Raw genomic sequence first — 21800 nt, 5'->3', positions numbered from 1 at the left:
TTAAAAATCTGAACTTAACTTGCAGGAAGAAACAGATACACACCCACTACAATGAAAGATGACAATTTTAGGCATGGACAGACATTTCTTTGGAGCAGTTTAAGAAAGGGGAAGGTGAGCTAGTACTTGGGAGCAGGTGGCAATGGTTGGACTCAAACAACCCCATAGAGATACAGATGTGTTAAATTGTCCACCTTTGCCCCTGGATGAAGCAGGATTCAAGTTGAAGTGCTTTTGCTACATTTATAGTGCTGCAGGCTCAGGCACAAAATTGTCCCAAGGGAATGTTCCTCCATACCCAGTTACTAGCCCTACCTCTTGCTGCAATTGAGACTGTCTGTCTGTTCTGACACGGTGAGAAGATCTGCCCAATAGAAGATACTACCCAACATTGCTTTCTTGCATATTCCTTGAACCAGCATGGGTCTGGCAACACTGACCTGCTCAAACAACATCAGTCCTACCCAGTGGGTGCGTCTACACGTGACAAAAACCATGACGCACAGAAAGCAGATCAGACAGCAAGTGGCAGGGAGCAGAAAGCAGAGCAGTAGACTGGGCAGGGGGTAGAGCAGCAGTCCAGGCAGGGAGCAGAAGGGAAAAGAGAAGATCAGGCAGAGGAAGGTGGCACTTGGGGAGGATGTGCAGCTTATTTGTGACACCTGCCAAAAAGGTTGGCCCCAGTGTTATAGATGAACGGAATCAGAGTTGCATAAGCTTTCTTGAGCACGAGCTCACAATTCATGACCCTTGCCTGAGACGCTGTTCATATTTTGATCTCTTCTGTGTCTTCTCTTCCACGGGTGTCCTCTCCTAGGCATAAATCCTTGTTCCCATCTCCCTTTCTAGCTTTTGTCTTCTCGTTTTCAGAATTTTTTTTCCATGTCATTCTAAGATCTGCTTCAAAGGAATGATTTGAATCAAATGGTACGTATGTGTTGTAGATAGGATGGGTAGCTACAATTAGGTAACGTTCCCTGGTGCTGAAAACATACCTTTGTTCCGGCTACAGAAATGATACGACGATTATTTTTACTCCAAAAATAAATAGCCTGGATTTGCAGCCAATAACTCCTATTTTTGTAAAAAGCCTTTAATAATACCTTACCAGAGAAATGGTTCCTAAGATAAAAATCATCTTTCTTTTTGCATAACACTTAAGGATAAATTGGTTATTTTCATCTGAATAAATCGGTAATTCCAAAGATTAAAAATTGCAGAGCAGAAACAAGCTATTTCTTTGCAGATATAAAATAGTGTCACAGATTATCTTGCTATTTTTCCTTGTAAGCCTCTTCAATTTTGGGTGGTGTTTGAGACGTATATAGCTAGATAAATGTTTATGATCTGGGTACCCTCTGTTACAAGTCTTCTCATCTGGAGTTGGTTCCTGTTCAGAATAAAGACTAAAGGCCCAAACGTGGCTGCACAGAGTAGACTGAACGAAAAAAAAGCCCTGCTCTTGCAATATCTGGCATGTAGCCTTCTGGTTGGTAATCTTTTTTTGGTCTGTCCAGTGTGACCTGTTTTAGGGGATGTGCAGACCACAGGTGCAAGCTGGGGTGTGTGGCAGTGTCTGCTTCTGTTTGGGAGGATAATGTTTAAAGTGCAGCCAGGTGGTGCACTGATGGATGCCTCAAAGTGTAATATAGTGTGCTTTTTCTTAAATCAGCCCTTGCCAACAGTTTTTTTCTGTTGTAATCAAAGTAGGAAAATATTCTATAGTTTTTTGGAAGCTTTTTTATGGCAGTAAACTTTTGCTGCTGCTAGAATTGGTCAACTATGCTGAGCTAAAGTACAGTGCAGTTGCACAGTAATTCGGAGAGCTTGCTGTCATGGGAGCCGTTGGTATTTCCTGTTGCACCATGTCTTTACAGCCAACATCTTGGAGTCCAACACAGAAAATCTTTCCTGTACAAAATCTCAGGGTAGTGCTTACGGAGTTCGCTGTACAACGTTTCTGTGCCAACAACTCTCAAGTTGCATCCATAGCAACCTGACTTTTCTACGTCCCCCGGGGCTGAAATGGACCATCTACACGGTTAACAGCAATAAACACAGACATAAATTAATGGTTCTTGGAACTGCCTTGACATGCTGTAACAATCCAGAGTTTAGTGGAAACTAGTGCTTGAACTTGATTGTAGTTTGGGCTCACATCTCCATTTAGTATAAATATGAGGAATCGGCTCTTCCGCTCACACTAGAGCTTCTGGATCAAAGAGCCCACTTAGTCTCTTGTTTCAGGGGAGTCTGCTGCAGTTCCTTAATGTCAATACCATCCTGCGAAGGACAGAGAAATCTGCTAATTTAGTACTGGAAAGATGGAACTGCAAATTGAGTATGTTCCCACAGGAGAAATCATCCGTGTGGTCAGTCGGAGTGGAGAATGCAAGGCTGTAAGTCTCTGTTTCTTACTGTTCTGTTTTCACCTCCTGCTCTAGAGTTACTGTCAAGGTTACCAATTAACTTACCTTTGAGAGCGATCTTAAGATGAGCTTTGGCAGTTGCTTCATTAATGATCGCAGTCGTGATTTAAACAGACATGCTAAATTCATTAGCAATTAAATTAATGGTACTAAAAGGGAAAGCAAACGGCTGCAAATCAAGGAAATAGCAAAAGAAATATATTTCATGCAGTGTAGTCAGTCCACAGTGAACGTGAGCTGTAGTTACAATGGGGTTATCGCTGCGCAGCGAACATCAGAATTTGGCAGAAGCTTGTAAAATAATGGAGTGGGGAAAAAGATTTCAGAAAAGCTTTCAGGCAGCTTCAGGAATCACTGCCCATGTTGCCACTAGGTTCGTATCTTAGAAGTATAATGCAAAACTCATTAAAAACGGTAACGGTAGGAATGGAAGAAAGCTATCATGCTTGTGAACTGGGCATTGAATCTAGTTAACGCATAATTACTGAATGGTGGTACATCCTAGACTCTTGTTTTTATGTTCATTGTTAATGGCACTCCAGTGTCACTCGGCTATTTCTATATTATCCAGTGTAGCAAGCAGAGCTAAATACTTCTGAGAGTCCCAGTTTGTATTTATTTCAACTAAAATGTTTCACTTCTCAATTCTCTACCTAGGGGCAGCTGTGTGTTTTATTTAGACTATTTATGTAGAGCATTCAGTCTTCTAACTTTGTGCACATTTTATAGAAAAAGATCTGAAATAAAAGGGGCAGTTCAGAGAAGGGTTTAAGGCTTCTGCATTACTTGCCTGGATCTCTGACGCGCAAGGGACAAGTGGTCAGCTTTTGCCTTCCTGAGTTTTGAGTTCTGTTCTTATTGTCAAGGTGTTCTCTAGCTACAAAATGGCGATTGGCAGTTCTGCTGGATTCATACAATGCAGCTAATTCTAGTCTGCTCTATCTGAGGTGAATGTACTTCCCTTTAAAGGAAACGGGTATTTTGCTGCTTTCCATTTCTGCGTTACCCTTTGTTTGTACATACTTGAGCTACTCAGGAGACAACTGGGCAGTTCGATAGTTATTTATAAAGTTACTTGATTTAAACATGGAATTACTTAGTTTAAGTTGTGCATGTATGCCCCTATCTGAGGTACTTGGGTGCTTCCCACTAGCATACTATCTAGGCTTCTTGCAATTTTAAAAATGTATTCATCCTGACAGCACACCATGAGGTTGGGAATATTATACTCTTGCCCGTAGTCCCACAGCAAACCTTTGGAATGGCTAATTGGGCCTTGGTTGCTCATAGTCTTCCACATTTGTCCTAGCAGGTGGAACATCCTTCCTCTCTTGTTGCTTTCTGCAGTAATTAGTAAGAATAAGTTTCCATTGTTCTGGACATAGCAATCTATTTTATGTAGCCTTTGGTTTTACTGTAAATTTCTATTATTTGTATTGCATCTATTATACATCCTTCCAATACTTATAGCAGGAGTATTTTGTGCGTGGGCCTCGCCTGGTGAAGCAACCACTAGTGTTATTTTGGCTTCCTATGATTACCTTTTCACCAAGTCATTTAAAATGCCCCCTTGAACACTGAACAACCTGGCTACCATGCAGGTTACACGTGCAAGTGGGCACGGGGTGGCCCGTCTCCCCCAGAGAGAAGTGTTCCCTCCAAATTCACCCGGAATGGTGGTTCCCTTAGTGATCCAAAGGGGAGGTGAGAGAGAGAGAGAGGAGCTGTCATTTTAGGTATTTAAAATGAAATACTGAAACTGCATAAACCAAATTGCTGGTCTGAGAACCGCATGTGCCATGGAGAGACTTTGTATATTGGGAAGTAGAGAACAGGTTAATCAACCATCTGGTCCAGCAGTGGTTGGAGGAGTTCGAGTAGGTGGACATGCTATGTTTTCAGTAACCTTAGGTTTGTAAGTGAGAATATGTGGACCTTTCAGAGATAAATGGTTCTGGCAGAGCTTAGTTCTCCTATTTCAGCAGGACATGCCACACTGCTCCAGCTGATGGGTCTAGAATTTCCTCTAGATGTTGATTGGCCTGAAGTCGAGTCTGCCTCATTACCATGGCCTTAGCATGTATACCTGGGGAGAGGAAAGCTGAACTGCAGTGAATTCAGAGCATGCTAGTGATCATGTAGGGCCTTTGCACCTGTCTTGCCATTGATGCGAAACTGCCACTAAATGGCATCCTTACTGGCAATTGTAAAGGGGGCAGTAATGTCCCAGATCCCAGCAACTGAATTTACATCTCAAGAAAAGATACGGGGATCCTCCCAGAAGTTGGAGAAGGCCTGTTTGGAGAGCAGTGTAGAGAAATTTAGACCAATACTAAACTGGTTCTTTTGATTAAGCATTGTTTTCTTTGTTCCCTCTCTCACTTTTCTGCTGGGAAATAACGCGTTCAAATTGAAAGGAATTGCAAGGGAAACACAGCTGTGCTCTAGAGTATGAGGAGTTCTCCCTGTCGGCAGAACAGATCATTTAAGTATACTTCTGTCTGTCTCTGTCTGATCTTGCTGTTTCTTAGTTTGGTGAAGACGAATCATTTTAGAAATATAAGAACTGCCACTTACTGATTCAGGCCATAGGTCTATCTTGCCCAGTATCTTGTGTCACATGGAGTGCTTTACTGCAGTTGACTGATTGGCTCCACAGTGAAGTGTCACTGTCTACACATGACCCGGTATTAGGGTGCAGCAAATTAGCTCCACCATAGGATCGTACTGTCCCTGACTGGAATGCATATGTATGTGGTGATGGGCTGACTGGGACACGAGGGTGCCAAAGTGTGGGGCTAGGCGATAAGCACTTTCACACCCTCCCCGTGCCCCAGCCAGCCCCTCTGCCACCACCCAGAGCCTGGGGCTGACCCCCTGGGCCCCTGCCAGCCCAGGGATGCTCCGTCCAGGCTCAACCGGCTGTGGTCCCAAGTGCATGTGCAGACGCTGTGCCCAGGAGCAGCTGACTGGTGCGGACTGTGCCAGAGTTTATCACGCCGCTTTAATGGCATGCGTAGATGCGCCCACCCTGGCACAGGGTGGACGCTGAAAGGGAGAATGAGGTAAGAAAAGCAGGGCTTGGAGATGTGGTAGACCTGCTTGTAGCTTCAGGTAGAGAAGTACATGCTGTCCTGGTCAGTTGTCACGGTTCCTTCTTTTCGTTATACGAGGTATGTGACAACAGTGATGGCTTCAGCTGTGCAGAAACAAAAGCAAAACGTCACTGATAGTCTGCTGTAACTTTCCATCTTTTTTCCCTTCGACCACTCAAAAGGGAGACTGAATTATCAAGAATATGTCTGAAAAGAAGCAAAAATAACTTACTAAGAGACGTAGGATCAGGATGACTACAGAAAGCAGTTACTGGGATGTAGTTGTCTTGTCTGACATCCCCTTCTCCCTACTAAACACCACTGCATGCAGGATGCGCAAGTAAAATGAAATGGCAAGAGATGAAAAACAGAAGCGGGCTCTCCTTGAGCGGCAGTCTGAAGTGTGCAGCTAAGATCAGCGCTGGAGGAGAAAAGTCAGGCACTGGAGAATGGACGGTGGAGCCACACACGTGCTGCTGGGTGTCCCCTGAGCCCCGGCTGTCAGGGTGTGTGCACCGTGGAAGGAGGCTCACCTGTAGCACAGAGGAGCATCTGAGCCACCCACCGATGTTTGCTTGCTTTTAAATTTGCCTTACTTGCGGAAATACATATTTTCATTCACACAGAATAAAGCCTCCCAGAAGCTTAAGAATCCAACGCTGCTTATTCTACAGCATTTGTTCTGCGAAGCCTGTTTTTCTAATGGAGTTAACGGACCTAGGAGAAATGATAGGTGGGGTCAGTTGGCATCGTTTCACGCAATAATCGGAAACCTCAAATGCAGGAAGAGTAATCAGGAAAGGTCTCTCTCCATCTGGTGGATCTCTGGGGAGCCGGGGCAGTTGACTCGTGCTCTAGGAGAGGATGGGAAGTAAGGTGGCCCTGACAGAAAACAGAGGACCAAGGCACCTACCCCGCAGGTTTAAAATAGCTCAGATTCTGCGTTGGGGAACCGTAGTTTGAATTTAAGTCATTCTCGTCTATGGAAATTCAGACTGGCGATGGCAGAGGCTTCTACATCCTCAGCCTAAGAGCTGCAGTGAAGCTGTTAGAATTGGGAAACTTTGAAATATTCGTGAGGGAAGAGAGCCGCGGAGGACGGGAGAGCATCCTCGGCCCGCCGAGAGCGCGCAGGAACGAGAGAAAGCGTGTGAGGCCCTTCGTAGAAAGGGACACGCCAGTGCGTGCTGGCGGGAAGCTCATCCTTCCTGCAAAACAAGCACCCCCGCGCTAGATTAGCCAAACATTGAGGCAGCTTTAACCCCAGTCCGCCCTGACCCTTTCCAGCGGGGGCCAGAGGGCCGGGCAGACCCCTTCCTTCGGTTCCAGAAGAGCGGAGCTTGCGGTGTCTCTCGAGTCCGTAAGAGGTGGCTCTCGGCGATGGGCTTGTGTCCCCCAGCCCCCGAGCGTTTTTGTTGCCCTCCGCATCCTTCCTGCCGCGGGCGCCCAGCACTGGGGCCAGGCCCCCGGGCCGACCGCGGCCGTGCGGAGCGGGGGGGGAATCGCGGCCGGGGTCTGCCCGGGCAGCGCAGGACGCCCCTAGCCTTCCTGGCCCAAGGGCGCGCTGCTGCCTCCTGCCCCCGCTCCTTTCCGCGGCCCGGGGCGGCGGGCTCGCGCACGTGGCAGCGGCGGCGCGGGGCCATGGAGCGTGGCGGGCGCGGGGCCGGGGCCGGGGCCGCAGGTGCGGGCGGGCGGGCGGGCGGGGCGGGGCGGCGCAGTCCGCATGCCCGGCGCACGGACATGCTCACTGGCGCGGCCCCGCTGCCGTCTCCGCCGCCGCCGACCCGCCCAGTCCCGTCCCGTCCCGTCCCGCCCCGGCCGCCCGGCCGGGCCCATCGCCGGTGAGCTGGCGCCGCGCCGCGCCCCGGGCCACGTTCCCCCCGGGGAGGAGGGGGCGCTGCGGGGGGCGAGGGTGGGCCCGGCGCGCAGCGGGGTCTCGGCGGCTCCTGCGGGCCGGGCCGGGGCAGCACGTGGCTGTGGCAGGCAGGAGAGGAGGGACAGGGCTCGAGCGGGTGCACTTCAGTACGAAGCGGCCCCAGAAACGCTTTGCTTCACTTGCCTTCACAATCCTGGCGCTGCGCAGGGTCCGTCCCGCGCTCCAGCAGTCTCCAGTTTTGGAAACTTCTTCCCAATAACACCCCGCTTACGTTTTCTCCTTTTCCGTAAGGCCATTGCTGCCTGTCCTTTCCCTTTCCCTTGCATTTGCTATCGCATCCCTTCTTGGTCTTCTCTTCTCTAGACTAATTCATCCCGGTTCTTCCTGCCTGGCCTCATAGCTGTCTGTTCATTTGTGTTGCTTTCCTTTGGACCCTTTCGGGTTTGTTCATCTCTCTCTCGAACTTGAGACTGGGCCTAAACGGAGCAAACCTGCGAGCGTAGGGTTTTCTGCATCGGTAGTACCTTGCTGAACCGTACTCAGGTAATGATTCACTCCAGCTCGGCCCTGCTGCGGTCCAGCCCTTACCTGGCCTGTGTTCGTGCGTGCGACCGTTCCTTGCTGAGATTAGTACTTTGCACTTTCCTTACTGAATTTCAGTTTGTCTCTCGTAGGGGTGTAGGTTGCAGCCGTGCTGGTCTCAGGACACAGGCAGGCAAGGTTCTTCGGATGAAGCCGATATCTTTTATTAGACCAACTTAAATAGTCTGCCAGTTTTTGTCAGGCCCTTTTCCCAGTTTATTAAGGCCATTTTGAGGCCTATTCCTGTCCTTGTCAAAGAGCAACAAAGCACATGCTTGCAATAGCCCAACAACCTTTAGAGCTGGGGTTGCCCCCCTCCCCAGCACGGTGCCAGACCGAGGCAGGCAGAGGTACACGTGCCTCGGGGCGCGTGGTGGGGAAGGGGCCGGGGCTGCCACAACAAGGATCCGGTCCCTTGCACTGTACCATGTCTGCCCCGGCACGCCAACATCTTGCAAGTCCAGGCTCTGGGCGTTTTTGGCACTCTGCCCCAAAAAGTTGCCAACCCCTGCTTTGGAGAGTTGTTCGTGGCTCGGGAAGACCTGTACTTCAAAGCTCCATTGACTTCAGTGGGTTTTGTGTTTTGTTGTTTTTTTAACAAGCGGGGTTATTCAACCAAAACAAATGAACCAAAGAAGCGAACAAAGAGAAAAACAGCTCTGCAGCAAAAAGCATCCAAGACGACTTAATTTGCTAATGGCATTTGTTTTACTGTTGTCTTTGTCAGAAATGTCATGGGAGCGTCTTGTTCTTTAGTAGAAGACAGGTCTCGGATCATTTTGAGAGCAGAGACTCTGCATGAAATAGAGGGTAGTAGAATATAAAAATTCAGACTTTGATTTGATTTCTGTCGTCTTTGTTGATTCCAAGCTTAATAATCAGTCTCTTTTCGTGTAACGGTGAGTTGCTGGTATGGTTAATCTTTCAAAAAACATAAATTCCACGGAAATAGAATAAGTTCTAAACCACAGAAGTAGAAGGGAAATCTTTTCTCCAGTCTAAAATATTTCCGTGTAGTGCTACAAATCACATTTTTGTGAGCTTGCTAACAGTTACCAGTAAGTTTTACATTGCAGTCTGCACTGAGTCACTGTTTATTCAGGGAAATGGCTTTCAGCAGTGAGACTTGTTTGTTAGCTTTAATAACTGAAATATTCAGTTCCACACATCCCTGGTCACATTTGTAAGAGAAAGATAAGAGATATGTTTGAAACATTTAAGCAATGGTGTATTATACACTGTATTTCTGGAGTGTCTGGCTGAAGCAGACACTGATATGGCCAACAGGGTAGATTTAAAGAAGCAAAAGACTGTTACACAGCCAGAGGTTTTTGCAGCGATTGGAGAACTTCCCTAAAATGATAGTCAGAACGGTAGCAGCCTTCTTCCCGGTTAACTCGTCCCCAGCCTTCAGTAACAGGTTGGGCTCTGCCTCCCGGATCTCGCTGGCAGTTCCCAACGGATTCCTCTGCCCGCCGGGAGGGAAACCACACCTCTGTCATCCTGCCAGAAGGTCTGCGTCCAGCTTCAAACTCGGATGTCAACACAGACGACACTTTTGCCTTGTTTTATGGTAACAGTGAAGTTAATAGGGAGTGGCTCAGTGCTTTTCTTCTTAGCTCTCTTTGCTCGTGTGCGCGCATGGGGGAGGTGCTTTTTTTTTTTAAGAGAACACGTGGTTCTTCCTCCCCCATTGGCTCTGCTGAGTTGTAATAATCATTATTTATACAACAAATACTTGCAGTGCGCTGTACAAACATTATCTGGTGAGGAAACCACTGTGATGCATGTGCTATCTTCCAGTTTGGGTGACTGTAGAGGGGGCCAGCAGATGGTCTGATCCACTGTTAAAGGATCAGCAGACATCATCCTCCTGTGAGAAGAACAACTGGACACTTAACCGTCTTCAAGAAACTTTTACTTTTTGTTTCAAGTCTCCATGTTTTTGGAGATTTGTGGTCAGTTCCTCCTTCATAGTAGTACACAGTAAAGAATTACTGAAGACATGGTGTGAGGTTCAGAGCTACGTGGTAACTGGGAAAGTTTAGAAAGGAGAGTCACTTTGACAATGCACTCACCTTCCAAAAGACTGAAAAATGTACTTGAAAAATCTGCCATATACAGAACCAAAGTAAACTCAACTCTGACGTTTAAAGACCTCTTGAGACTCTCCAGGGTGGTGGAACTTTTGTACTCAGTTTGCAAATCTCTGATCGCTTAATTGGCAATTCTCTTGTCTACTCCGATCTTTACTATTTATTTATGCATGAATTATTACTCTCTTTTTTAAAGCCGTGGCTGGGGGTTGGGGAATCGCAAGCAGTTCTGGCGAAGTGAAAAGAGTAAAGATGGGTAGGGCCTGACAGTGGTAAAGGGGTGGGAACACAGTCAGGAGCTTTGCCTCTGATCTTACATTGCCTCAGTCTGGCAAGCTGCTGGGCAAGGACTGGAAACAGAGCCATACAGAGCTCTGGGCAAGAGCCAGAACATCTGCTGCTGATTAAACAGGTGTGGTGGATTTCATGTCATCCTGGTCCTAATGGAAGTAGTGTCTTTTTGGGAAAGGCTTCACATAGTTCAACTGGTATGCACTCTGTGTACATTCAGTCAGATTTGCTTGCTTTAGTCACAAAATGGAAACTTTGCATTCCTATCAGCTGAGTTAACTGATGATTTGGATGCTGGAATAAAGAATTCCCTGAGCAAATTTGCAGAGGACACAAAGGATTGCAAATACACTGGAGGACAGGAACACAATTTAGAAGGATCTTGATAAATTGGAAAGCTGGGCTAGAGCCAAGAGGTTGAAGTTCAGTGCTGGCAAACGCAAGGTGCCGCACCATTGGAAGAATAAATCAAAAACACAAATACAAAATGGGTGACGGCTAACTGGATGAGGCCGTGGGACAGTGAGGCAGGCGCTGTAGGGAAATTGTAGAATCTTTTTTACCATCGGAGGTTGTCAGGAAGATTTGGATAAGCGTTGGTTAGGGGTGATCTAGGAGCAGCAGTGTCTAAAACATCCTGCGAAGAGCAACAAGTGGGAGCCCAGGAGACTCGGCCGAGTGTATTGCTGGGAGATCACAGGAGGACCTCTGCAGCCAGACCAGGTGGAAAGTGGAAAGGACCGTGCTCGGCAGCAGTAGAATGAAACGGAGCTCCATAAACACCTTGGTTATGAAATAAGATTAAAGGAGCTGACGTAAGTTCATGGAGGGGATACGGTGACAAAAAGGGGAGTTTTTGCTCTCCAGCTGACGTGAGTGATACATGGGGCTGTTTGCGGTCTCCGAGTTGCAGAGCAGTGTGGAGAGTGTTTGGGTTTTTCTCGTGCTGGGCTTTTCTGGTTGCCATGTGGGACTGGGAGGAGATTCCCACCCCCTTTCTTGTTGCTGCGAGTTTCTGGGTAGGGTGCAGGTTTTGTCTGGGGTGTTCCTTCCTGGACTAAGAAACCCCTAAGTTTGTGACTAGAGGTCTTGCTTCTCTGCTTGGGGTCGGAGCAGTCGTCCCATTTGGGATCAGGAACATATTTTACCCCATTGTCAGACCAGCGTAGTTATGAGGAGTTTTGCCTTCTGCAGCAGGGGACTTGTTTTCCTTGTTGTGTATTTTAACAAACACTTCCTGTCCTTGAAGTTGCAGGACGTTGACAGTGCCCTCATCCCCCAGCTTTGCCTGTGGCCAGTTAGGGCATTCTGGATGCTTTAGGGCAGGGCTGCTCAGGAATAGAAGAATAGCTCAGGCAAATGCTTGTAGAGGATGCACTGCCTTGTGCAGGGGGGTGAACTAGATGCGGCCTGCTGAGGTCCCTTTCAGCCCTACTTCTCTATGATCCAACGAACACTGCAGTGCTGTGCGTGTAGCTAGGAGTCTTTCATAGCTTTCGTATAGTCAGCAGAATATTAACTCGGGCTACATCTGCACTGGGGAGCACTTTATCAGGTTGGGCACACTGATACGGTTTATTGGCAAAAGGCTTGCAATGGTGAACGCACCTGCACCGTGTACTGGTAAGGCAGGGTCAGCTCCAAGAAGTGAAACAAGCTATTTCGGTACAGCACAGCTTTGCAAGTGGAAACTGCCAGGGGCTTCAGCCAGCACAGCTCTCTTGCTCAGTGATCCCACCTACTCGCAGCCAGGAGCTTCACTGCTATGCTGGCAGAAGCCTGCAGAGTTGCCTGGCCCATCTTATTTTGCTCTCGTTTCCATCTGTACAACCTCCTGAAGTAGCAGAGCCATTGTCCTCATGACGAGGCTGAGGAAAATGAGGCTTGGCTTAATGAAAGGATATCCGAATGTGTAAACGTGCTCGGAGACATTGCCTCTTTCTCATCTCCGAGGGTGTTGCCTTAGTTTCAGCTGCTGGAAGTCAGGTAAGGTGAATTGTCCCATGAGTTACTTGCAGTCTTGTTTTTAGGGATGAGTTGTAGTGCTGTCCCTGGCATTTTAGATTTCAGTCTCCGTTAGAGTAATTGTCTTTAAAGTCACTAAGTAGATCATCTTAACCCATGAGCTTACTGCAGAAACACTGAGGAAGAAACTGCTGCCTGTCTTACCCAGGGAATGGAGAAGACTAGGAATGATTTGGGAGGCCATGATTTTGGCACCTTTATTGGCTATTTTCCAGATGCAAGTGAACTGTGGAGTCCCTACAGAATGAAACCATTCATTTGGGAGAGACAGATGATCCTTCCAGGCTGAAATAACTGTGCGAATGGCCATTTGAGCAGCAGAAGTTTTCAGCATAGTTCAGTGTTGCTTTCAAAGCTCCTGCTTTGTTAGAAAGATATTTTTATAAGAGTAATTGCTCATCTGGAACTCCAGCAAATCCGAGCTTGGGGAGGAGGGAGCGGAGGAGAGTGGAATCGGGGCGACCAGTTAGTGACGGGCGGGGGGGGGAGTTAGTTCTGGAGGGTGGAAACCTCCGGGCCGGGCCCTCTTCTGCTCTAGAAACGGAGAGGGGGTGTGTTTAGGAGGAGGAGAAGCAGGAAAGCAGTGAGAACAGTAACCCGTGTGTCGGGTTGATAAAGGCATTGCGAGGAGGTGAGGACAGGAATGCCATGCGGGGCTGGGAGACGGGCAGTCCTTGATGCGGAAGCTCCAGGTGTAAGAGTACAATTACTCTCCTTCGGCTGAAACCCTCCCCTCCCCTCTCCCCAACCTTGTCCCCTACACACATTTGTGTCCAACTGGCTGTGTAAGAGGCTTCTTCCAGATTTCAGGTCCTGACACTGTTTACCTGGCTGTTGGTATTCAGCAAGGTTTCTCCGCTCAGATCCAGCCGCACTGAGGAATTCTCCACCCGGTGCGGTGTGGGATAGGCGTGTGCCCTACGTTCAGGCTAAAGCCCTGGAATTCAGGTCCTGCGCTTAGGACTGCTTACTCTTTTCAGAAGTTAAGTTGGCTCTTTGGCATCGAGTGAATTTTTGCCTGAAATGCTAATTGTCTGCCATCAGAGAGAAACAGCCTCTCTCAAAGGATCTCATGGGCCAAAGTGGGAGTGCTTTTACTTGGGTGCCTTTCCAGAAGCGAAATACTTTCTGAGGGCTGTGTGGTAGGGACGTTGCTTTCACAAAAGTAGTTCTGCTTTTGGCACAGGTCCCTTTCACTCTGGGTAAGAGAAGACGGCAGGTTCTAGTAATCAAGACCAGGAATAGCTCTTCCTGGCTTGGCACCTTGCCCTCTGTTTTGCATATTCAGGTTGGATAACCTGTCTAATGGTGTGCTGAGCTTTAAGAGACTGGTAATGCCATGCTTTCACTGGCCATAATCCAGCAGAGTTTATCTTCAAGCCACTTATTCAAAGTCCTAACTGTCTAGACAATGCAGGTGTGCTGAAGAGAGTCAGAGTAAACTAGCAAACAAACAGACAGACAGCTCTCCTTCCCCCGCCCCCCCAGTTTAAGCAGTCTGGATTTATTAGGATTGCATTCCTCCATGAGATTAGGAGATCAGTCACTGAAATGCAGGCAATGAAGCAGCCTCTATCCCCAGCGTGCAAACGGAGCCCAGCATCAGTACACCTTGTTCCTGAAGCATCTTCCTATTGCCCTGATGGTCTCGTGAGGATAAGTAGCAACAGGCAATCTTATAATGCAGTTACTTGGCATGGGTGCAGTGACGGGGAGTATTAGATGGGCACATTTCACACACACAGTCTGTGAGACCTGCTTATACCCACAATCAAGTAACTTCTGTATGGCTTATTTCCAGATTTTAGACTTTGGGTTTGAAGTCCCTTATATTTGTGTTTAATTATTCCGAGGGTGCAAATCTGAGGACAAACGCCAGGGTTTACTTGCATCCTGGGGGATTTGGGTGATCTTAAAACTTGTATCTCAGTGCTGAAGCTTTCAGAAGATTGGGAGATGGGGAAGAGGGAACAGGGATGGCTAAACAGCATGAGGCTGTTGAGGCCCTTTCCGTTTCCAAGTACGTTTCCCTTTCCTGAAGAAGGACCATCTTTCTTTGTCTGTTGTGGGATGCATTTGCCCCACTTCCTCCCATGTAGTGTCTCCAGAGGGCATTTTCTTTACACTCTGTATATCGGGGGTGGCCATCCTGCAACACGAGTGCCACGGGTAGCCTCTGTGCATGGCACATGACAGATCAAGGAGGGGATAGGGCAGGGAGCAAAGGCTAGGGAGCAGAAAGCAGAGCAACATAGGCTGAAGAAGGGGATCGGCATGGCACTCAGGGAAGACGCAGGGCTAATTAGCGGCATGCCTACCAAGAGGTTGGCCCCCGCTACTTTATATCCTGGGGACATGCTTTGTACCCCTTATGTATCTGTGACATGTGGTACTGGATGTGCTTCCCCACCCAGTTGCTGGGTTTTACTCCTTGAAGGTAGTGGGAACATTTGTGGAGTATAGGATGTTCTATAGGCTGCTAGGGAGATACTGGAGGTGTACCTGTGGCCTGGTGTGTCGGTCTGGGGCTGAATGGCTGGCTCTGTCCAGCTTGCAGCACCAAAGCCAGTGAGCACTGAGTTAGACCATCTGGTTGGGATGCAAATGCCGATTAGCTATCTTCTAGATTCACTGCTTAAGATTTCCAAGACAGAATAAGCAAAACCAGGATAAAGCTTCCAAGCAGCTGCTTCTACATAGAATGAAACCACAACGTGCTGAGGTGTGAATTTGAAGCCAACACTGGTAGAAAAGGGAAGTTCAGACTTTTAGAAGATTACTGCTATAGCAGTAGTGTGCAGAAGTGGATAAACTGCAGGGAAAGAACAGTAGCTGTACATCCTTGCTTTTGTGAGCAGTTTTCTGTCCCAGTAACTCTAGAGTGTGGAATGTATAAAATCATCAGGCAATGTCCATGGGCTTCCTGTTAGAGATGCTAGGAATCCTGGGAACATGAAGGTCTCTTTCATTCCCCCTGCGCGTGCACTTTTCCCTTCTCTCTGCATTGTGCATGTCAGGGGAAGCCGGGCAAGCTGGAATACTGAGGAACTTCTGCGCACGCAGAAGATAGCGCCCACTGGTTCCTGTTTGCCACTCCTTTCCCATTATGGAAAGTGTGATTAAAGTGAGTCCTCCTCCCCTGACTGCATGAACCATGCACACACAGACGCTGATGCCAGATTCCCTTCATTCCATGCTGCTGACCTCAAACAGGGCTTGCTCTGACAAGCTGGGAATGGGGGGCGGCAGCTCCATCAGCAGCCCAAAGGCTGCATCTTCACGAGACACTTTCCCTGCGATTTCTCACTCATGTAGTTCTGGTGGGAGTGCTCGTGCGCGCCAGGTGTGAGGAGCCGCTGATTCACTAAGTTTTGTATTGTGCAACATTTTTCAGGAAACAGGGCAATGGGAATGTTAACTACTGATCTCTTGCTCGTATGAGAGATTTTGCTATTGTTCCTGTGTCTCATGCTCATAAACGGGGGCTAAGCTTTGAATCCCTTGCTGTCCAGGTAGTGCCTAGGCTGCTGTATAGCAGTCCACAGCAGATTGTTTAAGCCACATAACAGCCTTGTGCTGGGTAGCAAGTAATAGCTCTGTTGTAAGCAGTGGGAAATCTGTGCAGAGGTGACATGACTTGAAGCCAAGATGAGGCAGCAGTTCGTCAGTAGGGTAGAGAGCAGAAGACAATAGTCTGGACTTGTGCTCCTCTCTTCTGACCACTCATTTGCTCTATTTTGATAGTGGCAGTGGTGGGATGCGTAAAACAACACACACGTATCTCTCTTGCTAATAATGGTAGAGACAGTATAGCCGGGGGGGCAGGAATGTGGCAAATGGTGCCAATGCTGTAACTGAGATTTTGATGAGGGAGTGGTTCTCAAACTGTGGTTATGAACTGTTTTAGACCCCAGGCACCCTTCCAAAACTTTTCAAAATTCAGTGGAATCCCATTAAAAAAAATCATATAAATGCGTTAAGAATATTTCAATATAAACATTACAATTATATTGCTAATCAATCTGACATGAGTTGATTATATTATATTTGCCCCATTTCCACCTGGCCACGGTAGTGGTGTTACTGTGCCGGGCATCTCCTCCAGAGCCAGATTGGGAAGTGGCTTTGGAGGAGTGCATGCTGTTTCTGCAGCCCTTCCCAGTCTAGCCCTGCGTGGCGTCTCCTGGAAGAGGTGTATGGGCTAGTGGAACCGTCTCGCGTACCTCTGTGTTGAGCCATTTTGGAAACAAGCTGAAAAGTGGCTGTAGGAGAAAGTCACGTGCGCCAGCCAGCTTCGTGTGATGGGGGCAGGTGTAGCTTTGTCCTGCAGCCACTTCTGGGTTCAGCTCTGACACGCTCGCTGAAAACAGGGGGCTGTGGGGCAGTTTCACCCCATGTGGTGGGAGCACCGACATCGCAGCACCCTGGCAGGTTCCTGTGGCACGCCGGTTGAGAGCTACTGGGAAAGGAGCACCAGGAGTACTTTTCCTCTCTTGCTCAGTCTGCAGAGTATGTAACTCCAGGTGGCACCTCCATAATTCATGAGGCCTCTCTTTACCATTTGTTTTAATTACCTGTGGCACTGCATAGAAAACAGATTAATTATGTCTTTGATCCAAGTAGTTCAGCCACCTATGGCTTCCTGTTTCCTTTTCTGACCTAACCCTACAAACATTTTGTTCCAACTAATTTTAGGAGTAGTGTTCATGCACCGTGCCGGACCAGCTGGCTCGAGGCACTGTCCGACCCTGTGATTCTGTGCACTAAACCAAATCTTTGGGACTTTGCGTTCGTCTCTTTACTCCCTGATCCAGCACAACTGAAGCTAGTGGCAAAGCTCCCATTGACTTTCCTGCTACAGGATCCGTTTCAGCATGCCTCCTACCACAGTGCTTAGTTCTTTCTTTTTGTGCATTCCTGTTTGTTTCAGAGCAGTGGTCCTCAGCCTTTTCAGACGCGGGCACTGCCCACCCCTTCTCTGAATGTGGCGGCATGTCCGATTGAGAACCAGTGTTAGTGCTGCCTCATCTTACCTCGCTGCTTCTCTGCACGGTGTTGATGCTTTCAGGGAAACAAAACTGTTTGCCGTGCCACCAGCCTGGAAGGGGCTGTGGCACGTGCACACACTCCTCCTGCATTAGGGCTCTCTGATACCCTAAAGCAGGACAGGAGAGCTGACCGGGCAGTAACTCTTCCTGTCCCAACCCCCGGTTGAGAACCATTGGTTTAGAAGCCCCTCTAACTAGTCTGTGTAAGTTTCCTTGATAAAAGACTGTTGTGAGAAGCTCTGATCCAGGGATGGGCAGTTATTTGGGCTGGAGGGCCACGGGAGGAGTGTTGGCAGCATGTGAGGGGGGTGCTGACTCGGCCTTGGTCCTCTCTCACGGCTGTTTATATCACGTGGTGTGGGGGCAGGGGGTTGCCAATTGATCCCGTCCACCCCACACCCATTGCTGGGAACGTCGGACAGAGTGAGCGGGTGAGACCTCCATGGAGAGCAGCCTGGGACCCCCGCAGGCAGGGGGCAAGAAATGGGCTTGCAGGCAGGCAGGGAGCAGTGTCTGGGAGTGGGGCGGGCAAGCAGGGCTAGGGCAGGATTGGGGGGTGGTGACAGCGTGGGGTCAGGGCCCGGGGTAGAGCCATGATCTGCTCCCCGCGTGTCCCTGTGACAGTTACAGGGATGTGCAGGGAGCGATCCTGTCCCACTCCTGGATACTGCTCCCCACCTGCCCACCGCCCCGTCCCATCCACCTGTGCCTTACCTGCAGGGGTCCTGGGCTGGTCTCCATGGAGACTGTCCACCCGCTGTGTCTGGCGGCCCTGGCAGTGGGTGCAGGGCGAAAGGGCTGGGGTGCCCGGGTGGCCGTGTCAGAGACGCTGGCAGTGGCAGCCAGAAGGAGCCAACACCGTAGGGGCTGCTGGAAAGTTGAGTCCGACTGCTGTGCTGCCCCCACCTACCGCCCCACCACTTGGCCCTGTGGACTGCAGTTCCCAGCGTGCCTGAGAGCTGTGCGCGGGGATAGGGCAGGCTGCGCTCCACTCCAGGTTGGTACCTCTGCACCTGGGGCAACAAGACGGGCCGCACACACCATAACCTGGGCTGCCCCCGTGCCTGGGCTGGATGGGGCCAAGGGACCTGCTGCTGGCCGGGTAGAATTGCTTGGCAGGCCAGATCTGGCCCACAGGCCATATTTTGCCCATCCCTGCTCTTATATCTCTATTATTTGCAGCAGGTTTTTGCTCAAGAGAAGCAGTACCCTAAGGCTAGGGAAATGCTTTTTTGTTGTTCTGTGCAGTTCCATTTGACTTCAACTGAGCTGTAAATCTGTTTTAAAAATAGCCGTGTCTTCTTTTGCTTGCTTGCCTCTGGATAATTTTGGAAGCCTGCCAAAATAACTGAAGGGAGGGATCTGAGGTCTGACATGTCATTGCAACAGCGGTAGCAGCAGACATGACGGAACATCTGGGAACTGCTGGAATGGAACATTTTGGACACCGTGTGGGGTGAAACTTCCTTCTGCCCTGTTCCGTGCATGAACTACAATAGTCTTCAGTTACAGTCACATACCTTTCCCCTCCCTCCCACGGATCCTTGTCATCTTCAGGGTACAAGATAGAAACACAATGGGACAGAAAAGAAGTAGTGTAGGAAACTGTGAAAGCTCCATTTAACAACTTTAAAGTACTTGGATTTGCAACCAAAGCGTCATAGCTTTTGCACATTTGGGCAGGTAGGGGAACCACCTTACGCTCTGAAGATGTCTGAGGTGATAAAGGAGATATTCAACGAAAAGACCCTCTACACGGTTCTGCTCGTGGCCAAAGCCCCACAGATTCGTAGCACAACTGGACCAAACGCCATTGCAACAACAGCTAAATTTTGTGACAACATCATCTTATTTTATTATTATAAAATACTTGTCATTCTCATCCCGCACACTCCTACGCACACTGCTGTTGTTCAAAGTTGAAAATATTCATTGCCATAGAACTTGTCTGATATTTTCAGCAGCGATTTTGTGTGTGTGTGCATACGTGTGTGTGTGTGTGTGAGTATGTTCTTTTAATCTTTGTAGGCCTTGGCTCCCTCGGTGTTACCCAGGCAGCCTAGTGCTCTTTACACTGTTAGTTGTGGGGAAATTGTAGGCTGCAGCAGCAGCTCACTTCCCATACTAGCCGAACTTAGGCTGCTGCTCTTGCCTTCAAGTAGGCAGCGTGACCCACCAGCCTATGGTTTGGGCTTTCTTTTCTCCCTGACCATGTGATGGACACCAAATCTGGCTCCATGGGCTCTTGCTGAATGAGCAGCTCTCCTTGCCTTAACAAAGCCTGCTTCTTTTAGGCCCCTGATCGTGTTCTTTTTCAGCTCAGGAACAAGGGCAGGACAGACATTATAAGTAATCTCATGTGCCAGAATAATAGCACCAGCCATAAGAAGAAAAGGCAGAATCTTGGGAGCACTTGGGGTAATGCTTCTACCCCCACCTTCAGGATGCAGCGCAGCCCCCGAAAATGAACGTGCTCCTCTGTTTGGACCTACCAGTCTTTCCCAAAGGGGTCTGTTAGTCCCAGCACACTAGTCTGGGAAGCGAAGCTGTCCTTCACTTCTCGGGTGAGAGTTCTCAGAGCATCCATGGTTGTTGCTGCTGCTGCCTCGGAGGGGCAGCGAGGCTCGCCCAGGTTGGGCTGACCCAAGGCTCCCAGGCGTTCCTGGGCTTTGTCTCCCTGTCGCTCTGGTGATGCTGTAGCCTGGCAGGCACCGCTCGCTACCTGTGTCAGTGGCATGCAGATCAGCACAGATTAAATTTGTAAGCCGCCTTATTTCTTAATGACTTTTCTGCCTCCTGGGATGACAAGAGGGCATCCTCCATGTATACCAGTGTCACAGGTTTCTGTTCTTTCTTACCCCTCCTTAGCTGTGATTCGTGAGGCTCTTCCTGTTTCTGTGAAAGAAAGGTTTGTTGGCAACCTGGTTCTGCCATTTCCTGAGTGCTTGGATATTTCGGGACACTCGTAGTGCCTTTGGATGATGCGAGCTGCACAGCTGTCGCAGCCGAATGACAAACTGCTGGGGGGCTGCAGGGATGCCTGATAGAATCTCTCTTTGTGCTGCGACTGCTCGATGGCAGAAAAAAGACAGCCTTTGGCATCCTTGTGCCAGAGGGTAAATAGCTTTTCTGTTTATGAAGACTTCTGAAACCATTCTGTGAAATCTAGCTGGTTCTTTGGCAAGGATTCCCATGCTACTTCAGCTGCTTGTACTGGCGCCTGAGAAAGGAATATGGACATAGCTCAGGTTGCCTAGGCCAGTATTTCTCAGTGTTGGGGGTGTGTGTGTATCTGGAAGGCAGAAAGGACTTGCCAGGAAGGCATTGTTGTGGTGGGGTGGAATGAATTACCCTATGCATCTCAATGGGCACATCCACGCATGCAAGCACATGCGCGTGCAGCAGCTCAAATAGAAGCGGTGCAAATTTGAGCTGGGGCTTTTTGCCTCGGAGCACATGCTCGGACATGCGCTTTTTTGTGGAGCAAATTGTGCCACTTGGGGCAAAATAACCCTGCCTGGCCCCTCCTGGATCTGCAGCCAGGGGGAACTGGAGCCCAGGGCCAGAACTTGTGCTCTCCCCAGCACTATAAAAAGCTGCCCTGTCCTGGCCCCATCCATACAAAAAGCTGCCCTGGCAAGCAGCTCAGGGCTACTCACTCTCTGGAGCTTCTGGGGCTTGGCCGCTTGGTACCTGGGGATACTACCCCTTGTGCCAGCTGGACTGCTGCAGCACCATCCCAAATCCATTTCTAAACATACCCCCAAATCCATGTTTTTCCACAATTAACACAAAAGACCACACATACTCCGAGAGAGAGAAAGAGAACAATCAGTTGGGCAGTGCTTCATTGGTATATTTACAATGTTAAAGCAGTGTGGAAGCCTACCAGTGTCTCTGTCATCATGATAAAATAAATTCGAAATACCTATATGTGCTGATGCGTACTTTTGGTTTTCTTCCCACGATGGGTGTGTGACGGGGGGATGTGGTGTGTGCAGAAAGGGTGTGGGGGAAGGCAGGTGGGTGTGTGACGGGGGGATGTAGTGTGTGCAGGAAGGGGGTGGGAAGGGGTGTGAGGGAAGGCGGGTGGGTGTGTGTGGAGGGATGTGGGTTGGTGTGTGGGTAGGTATGGGGCGATTGCTGGGGGGACGGTGTGGGGGACCCTGTGGGGGGGCTGCTCAGGAGGGGTGGGTCCCCTGGCTCCCACAGGGTGCAGCCCGTCCCACAGCACGTGGCCTGCCTCCCCCCTGGAGGGCCACAGCCCTCCCACCCAGGGTCCCAGCCCCCCCTGGAGGGCTCCAGCCCCCCTGCCCAGGGTCCCAGCTCCCCCTGCCCAGGGTCCCAGCCCCCCCAGA

At 49.3% G+C, this 21800-nt stretch overlaps 1 protein-coding gene and 1 long non-coding RNA gene across 3 annotated transcripts in view; one reads left to right on the top strand and one right to left on the bottom strand.

The window, feature by feature from the left end:
* The first annotated feature begins 2129 nt into the window (after window positions 1–2129).
* Window positions 2130–21800, top strand: part of MYO1C (myosin IC) — an 84250-nt gene continuing 64579 nt past the window's right edge. The window contains exon 1 of one of the 2 annotated variants that reach the window (XM_059717141.1): window positions 2130–2399. In XM_059717141.1, the coding sequence (XP_059573124.1) occupies window positions 2325–2399 (75 nt within the window). In that variant the 5' untranslated portion in view covers window positions 2130–2324. Of the gene's footprint in view, window positions 2400–7266; window positions 7366–21800 lie in introns of those variants that run through there. The other variant, XM_059717143.1, reaches the window with a different exon arrangement.
* On the bottom strand, window positions 2606–7188 carry LOC109286107 (uncharacterized). Its single transcript, XR_002094034.2, has 2 exons — window positions 5757–7188; window positions 2606–5628 (listed from the first exon to the last, which is right to left on the bottom strand). It is a non-coding gene; the product is annotated as an uncharacterized LOC109286107 (long non-coding RNA).

This window comes from Alligator mississippiensis, chromosome 14 (assembly GCF_030867095.1).
Source record: "Alligator mississippiensis isolate rAllMis1 chromosome 14, rAllMis1, whole genome shotgun sequence".
NCBI lineage: Eukaryota > Metazoa > Chordata > Crocodylia > Alligatoridae > Alligator > Alligator mississippiensis.
This window is presented reverse-complemented; position numbering and strand designations above follow the sequence as displayed.